The 5,997-nt window shown below is 58.0% G+C and overlaps 2 protein-coding genes across 2 annotated transcripts in view; one reads left to right on the top strand and one right to left on the bottom strand.

Annotated features, from left to right (window-relative positions):
- The window catches only part of DBP (D site of albumin promoter (albumin D-box) binding protein), a 7,007-nt gene extending 2,472 nt beyond the window's left edge, over nucleotides 1–4,535 (top strand). Inside the window, exons 3-5 of the mRNA XM_010849700.1 lie at nucleotides 418–625; nucleotides 1,258–1,469; nucleotides 4,055–4,535. Of these exons, the coding sequence (XP_010848002.1) occupies nucleotides 418–625; nucleotides 1,258–1,469; nucleotides 4,055–4,270 (636 nt within the window). The 3' untranslated portion in view covers nucleotides 4,271–4,535. The remainder of the gene's footprint in view (nucleotides 1–417; nucleotides 626–1,257; nucleotides 1,470–4,054) is intronic.
- A 164-nt stretch (nucleotides 4,536–4,699) lies between these two features.
- SPHK2 (sphingosine kinase 2) overlaps nucleotides 4,700–5,997 on the bottom strand; it is an 8,099-nt gene continuing 6,801 nt past the window's right edge. Inside the window, exon 8 of the mRNA XM_010849557.1 lies at nucleotides 4,700–5,981. Within this exon, the coding sequence (XP_010847859.1) occupies nucleotides 5,289–5,981 (693 nt within the window). The 3' untranslated portion in view covers nucleotides 4,700–5,288. The remainder of the gene's footprint in view (nucleotides 5,982–5,997) is intronic.

Here is a 5,997-nt window from a genome sequence, read left to right as displayed (position 1 = left end):
CAGTGGTGAGGTCTTGTGAACTTTTATGTGGGACGTGAGGACAAAGGGTCTGGATACTCGAGGAGTCGGGACTGAGATCCCAGAACACCGGAGTTATTTACCGGAGTTTATTCTGGACTGCGCCCTAGAATCTGGGCCCGGAATCGGTGCGACTGGGCTAGGCCGGAACTCCTAGGCCCTCTGCGAGCAAGAAAGACAAGGGCCGGCCACAGACGCACAGACGTGTTTCTCCAGGACAAAAGGGACTGGTGGTCCTGCTTCCTCGGTCCCCATAGTGGAGAGAGGGGGGCGCCCCGGATTCCGGGAGTCCTTCAGAAGGGATCGCCATCCTAGGTCTTTCATTGACTGGGGCAAGGACTGAGCTTTCTATATTCCTGCAAGAGGTGCCCTGGGGTCCCAGAATCTTGCTTATCCTAGTGGCGAGAATGTCTGGGACCTGAGAATGTAGAGGGGGGCCGTCCTCGAGTGTTCCCTAGAGAGCAGAGGGAGCAAGAGGAAAGGTGGGCACCCTGGGGTTGCCACGGGCGGACAGCGGGTCGGGAATTCCCGGACACACCTGATGCTGGCCCTGACCTCCCGGCAGGACTAAGGCCCTCCCCTTCCCAGCCGCACATTCCCGCGCCACGTGAGTCCTCCTCCCTGCTCCGTGCTTCGCGCACGCGCGATCACGAGAGAGAGGGCGGGACTGGAGAAACGTGAGGGCGCCCGTGGCGGCGGGGCTGGGGGTTGGGGCGGGAAGCAGGCGCCAGCACGTGACTCGGCCCTGAACCTGTGTCCTCAGTTGGCCCCGGCTGGCTCTCTCTTAAAGATACAGGCAGCCTTTACGCTTGAACCAACCTCATTATGCTTTCTCACTCTTCGGACTTAATAACTCTTAAGAATCTAACTTGAAGTGTCATCAGAACACTTTTCCCTGGGATCTAGGCTTTGGTCGGGGATTCAGTTAAGAAGGATAGGACTATAGGAAAGAAGCTAACTCTGAAGTCCTGAGGCTTTTAGAAGCAGTGATCCAGGTTCTTGTGCTACTTAGGGCAAGTCACATAGGATTGGGCCTTGGTTTTCCTGTGTGACAAGTGGGAGTTGGTTTCATGATTGCTAAGCATCTTTGTGGCTTAGGGAATCTTCATATTTTATATTAGGGAGGTTAATCCCTGGTGGGCTTTATGTTTGATCCCATAAGGACCTTCCTTGGTAGCCTCTGGGGAACCCCTTCCCCAAATAAATACGCCCTCAGGTGGCACATTCTGTTTCCCCAAGGCCTGACCTCTCGGGACACACCCAGCCCTGTGGACCCAGATACGGTGGAGGTGTTGATGACCTTTGAGCCTGACCCAGCAGATTTAGCCCTGTCCAGCATTCCCGGCCATGAGACCTTTGACCCTCGGAGACACCGATTCTCTGAAGAGGAACTCAAGCCCCAGCCAATCATGAAGAAGGCGAGGAAGATCCAGGTGCCAGAGGAGCAGAAGGTGAGCGATGCTGGGTGTGGGACACAGGCTTGTGCATGCTGGCCCCACAGCCCAGGATGGCCCTCGCTTCACAGTCAGACCTGGGTTTCTCACCGGGATTAGCACTCACGTTCTTCCAGCCTACAGCCAAGGACCATGGGCAGCTGCACGGGGGGCGGAGTTTTGGGCTCGAGATTTGTGAAAAGGAAATCATTATGGGACTCAGACTCAGCCAGCCCTGCTGGGACTGGTTTTACAGGATTGGAGTTTCTCCTATCAATTGGACCCAAAACCCTCACTGTGGCAGGCCTCAGGGTCTACTAGTCACTACACTTGATAAGGATAGCATCCCTTCGGAATGGGGTATCAGCTTGTTTCTTCTGAGCAGCCAGCTTGGCCGGGGTTAGTCCTTTAATCTCTGCTTTGGGGCATCCTTCAGGGCAATAGGGCTTCCCTGGTGATTCAGACAGTAAAGAACCCACCTGCAATACAGGAGACCCAGGTTTGATCCCTGGGTTGGGAATATTCCCCTGGAGAAGGGAATGGCTACCCCCTCCAGCATTCTTGCCTGGCAAATTCCATGGACAGAGGAGCCTAGTGGGCTACAGTCCATGGGGCCACAAAGTGTCGGACACAAGTGAGCGACTTTCACTTTTTCAGGGCAATTGCATCTGCCTAGGATGAAGGCTTTGCCAGCCCCTCTAGGCCTTGTTTTCTGGGCTCACTGGTGAGAGGCCTCAGGTTCTCATTTGCAGCCAGGGCCACATTCTGATTTGAGGTTTTGGGGGCAGTAACTGCATCTCTCTAGCACTTTGTCTTTGCCAGGCCTGGGGTCTTCCCTAACAAGGGGTGCCTGGGCCTGGTCTCACAGGACCTTGCCATGTCCTTGTGTAAGACACAACTACTTGAACCAGTGAGTGAGGGCGTGTGTGCATATGCAAAGTCATTTCAGTCATGTCTAACTCTTTGCGACCCTATGGGCTGTAGCCCGCCAGCCTCCTCTGTCCGTGGGATTCTCCAGGCAAGAATACTGGAGTGGGTTGCCATGCCCTCCTCCAGGGGATCTTCCTGACCCAGGGGTTGAACCCACGTCTCTTAGGTCTCCTGCATTGGCAAACAGGTTTTTTATCACTAGCACCACCGGAGAAGCCCAGTGAGTACCGGCCTATAAATCAAATCTAGACCAGTGGTTTCTCCTGCCACAGGGCTCTATTGTTAGGAACTGGATTTGTCCTAGCAAGCAGGGACTAGGCTTTAATGGAATGAGGTTGGGCATCTTTCAGAGCTCTGGGTGGTCCTTGTTACTAAGGAGTGGTCCTCCCTCACAGCCAAATTCAAGGACTGCTGCTGCTGCTGCTGCTAAGTTGCTTCAGTCGTGTCCGACTCTGTACAACCCTATAGACGGCAGCCCACCAGGCTCCCCCGTCCCTGGGATCCTCCAGGCAAGAATACTGGAGTGGGTTGCCATTTCCTTCTCCGGACTGGAGAATTCTAAACATGATGGTATGGGAAGGTCTCGGGACAGACCCTTTTGCATCCAGGGCCTGTTGGGAGGAGGCAACTCTCTGGCCTCTATGCAAAGCCAGTGGGTCAGAGGGACTTCCCTGGCAGTCCAGTGGTTAAGACACGGAGCTCCCAACACAGAGGGCACAGTTTTGGTTCCTGGTTGGGGAACTAAGATCCTGCATGCTGCACTGTGTGGCCAAAAACAAGACAGTAATCGAGCCAGTGCATCAGAGACTGGCTGTGGTCACTGGGACCACTTACACCTCACTTCCGGAGAAGGCAATGGCACCCCACTCCAGTACTCTTGCCTGGAAAATCCCATGGACAGGAGCCTGGTAGGCTGCAGTCCATGGGGTTGCTGAGGGTCGGACACGACTGAGCGACTTCACTTTCACTTTTCACTTTCACGCATTGGAGAAGGAAATGGCAACCCACTCCAGTGTTCTTGCCTGGAGAATCCCAGGGACGGGGGAGCCTCGTGGGCTGCCGTCTATGGGGTCGCACAGAGTTGGACACGACTGAAGCAACTTAACATACCTCACTTTTGTTTGCTGAGGAGGGATAAGATTGCCTTGGCAACCAGGTCAGAAGGGCCCAGGTCTGAGAGGTTTTTATGGGACACTAAACCCCATCACTAGGAAGCCGGGCAACCAGGATCTGAAAAGGTGATGTATAGGGCTTTTCACTAGGAGACACCCTCAGGCCCTGAAGGCCTTGTTGCTAGGGAACCAGTATCCTTAGCAAACGGGGAGCTAACTGCAGGCCTTTTGTCAAGTGAGAAGAGCTTGGGTCTGCTTTGCACAGTGGAGACTATAAAGCTCAGTTGCTTAAGGTAGGAGGCTATCTCCTGCCTTAGCTGTTGCTATGGGTCCACTTTGCTTAGCAACAAGGGCTCTAGAAGGCCAGACCCTTGGGTACCCATCCATCCACTGAGACCTAGTATCCTTTCGGCTCCACTGCTGGGCGAGAAGCAGCCCCCTGGGGGTGGTGGGGGCTCTTTTAGCTCTAGTCTGGTCCCAGAAGGCACAAACAAAGCTGTTCCTCCCTTCTGTCGCTGGGGTTGGGTTCCTCTGGACCTCAGTGCTTTCCTGCCCACCCAGGACGAGAAATACTGGAGCCGACGGTACAAGAATAACGAGGCAGCCAAGCGGTCCCGCGACGCCCGGAGGCTCAAGGAGAACCAGATATCGGTGCGGGCGGCCTTCCTGGAGAAGGAGAACGCCCTGCTGCGGCAGGAGGTGGTGGCCGTGCGCCAGGAGCTGTCCCACTACCGCGCTGTGCTGTCCCGATACCAGGCCCAGCACGGTGCCCTGTGAGGCCTCCCCCACCCTCCAGGCGGAGCTCTCCTCCGCCTCGCTCAGACTTGTGCCCTGATACCCTCTTCCCTTCCCTGCCCTGTGGCCCATGGGCCGGCCAACTGGGTGCCCCAGGGACGTGATGATGCAGATAAATACATTTATATTTTTAAGAAAAAGCGAGCCTCCCCGCTCCCTCACGGGGGCGGGGAAGGTCCTCAGTGTGCCCCCCATCCTCCCACCGCCTCCGTTAACACAATCCTGAATAAATCTTGAGAACCCCAGAGCCAGCTGTCGTGGGGGAGGAGGCAGCTCCCTCGCCCTAGTTAAAGGCCAGTGGGTCACGCTGGCTGCAGTCCATGGGCAGGTCTGGGCTTCAGTCCTTAAGGCAGGAGTGCCCAGAGATCCGATCCCTCCCAGGGGCTGCCGGATGGAGGAAGGGGCGAGGACCTGAGAGGAACGAAGCCACTGCCTTTATTGCATAGACCTTTTCAATTGCTTTGAAGATTGGGGCTGGGGGAACGCACAGAAGACAGGACACGAACTTCCCCACCCGGGGGTAGAGGAACATTAGTGCAAATCGGAGCGCCGGCCCGGGGAACCTGCCCCTCCCGGGCTGATTGGCCAGCGTGGTGGAGGCACCGGAGTAGACGGGGCCAATTAGCTAAGGCCTCCCCGGCCCGTACATTCCAGGTCGAGTCACTGGACGACGCGTTAAGACAGGCTCCGCCCTCAGCCGACCTGGCTTTCTACAAGCCGGGCACGAGGACCTGGAGTGTACCCCGCCCTCACTGATCAGGCACTACCCTTGGGGCGAGCCCATTTCTCCGTGACCCTGCCGACCCCAAGCCCCTGGAGTTCGGGACACCCTCCAGCATCACCTCTGGTCCCCTAGGGTAGGGCGCAATCCTGAGTTGGGGCAGGGACTGGTGTGCGGCTTCCGGGCCAACTCCAGCAGCCTCGCCATGCCCCCTAGCTCGGGCTCCGCCCCTTTGGGAATGTAAGCCCGGCCCCTGGCGGGCCCCAAACTTGGTCGGCTTTAGGCTTCCCGCCCAGGGCAGCCTGGAGGACCCGTGAGCAATGTACCGAGGCCAGGATGCACCTGCGCCTGCAATGGCCCGTACTCCACCTGCTCCCCGTCCACTGTGAGCACGCCGCGGGGTGTGAGCGGCTCTAGGCGGAAGGCATGAGCTGCGGCGTAGCCCAGGTACGGACAGCCCAGGCTGAAGTGGGTACCACGCTCCATGGCCAGAAACATGCGCAGTAGCGCCGCCCGCGAGATGCCGCTGCGAACCCAGCACAGGTGCACCAGGCCGTCGTCAAAGCGCGCGTGGGGGGCCGCCACGAGGTCAGCCCCCAGGTGGCTGGGTAAGATGGCCAAAATAAGCACAAAGTCTCCCTCCATCGTCACCCAGCCTGGGGGTGGCGGAGTGCCTAGAGGAGGGAGCAGGTGATCAGGTGGTCCCCCAGCAGAGATGGATACCGGGGCACCGGGGGTGGGAGGTGGGAGCCCAGAGGATGCTGCCATTTCTGAGGCCCCCTCGCTGATGGGTGAGAGCTGAGCTGCCTTGGGGGTCCCCGGGGGCGAGGGCAGCAGTGGGTCCGGGGAGAGTGGGGCATCCCCAGCCCCACCCCAGTCCCCAGCCAGCTCTGGGCCCCCACCGTTGAGAGACAGGATGGGCAGGGGTTCAGGTGAGCCAGGGGAGGTCAGGGCAGGCTGAGGCAGGGGCAGGGGCAGGGCTGACACC

Source organism: Bison bison, unplaced genomic scaffold (assembly GCF_000754665.1).
Source record: "Bison bison bison isolate TAMUID 2011002044 unplaced genomic scaffold, Bison_UMD1.0 scf7180017864285, whole genome shotgun sequence".
NCBI lineage: Eukaryota > Metazoa > Chordata > Mammalia > Artiodactyla > Bovidae > Bison > Bison bison.
The sequence above is the reverse complement of the archived record's forward strand: the minus strand, read 5'-3'. Positions and strand labels throughout refer to the sequence as shown.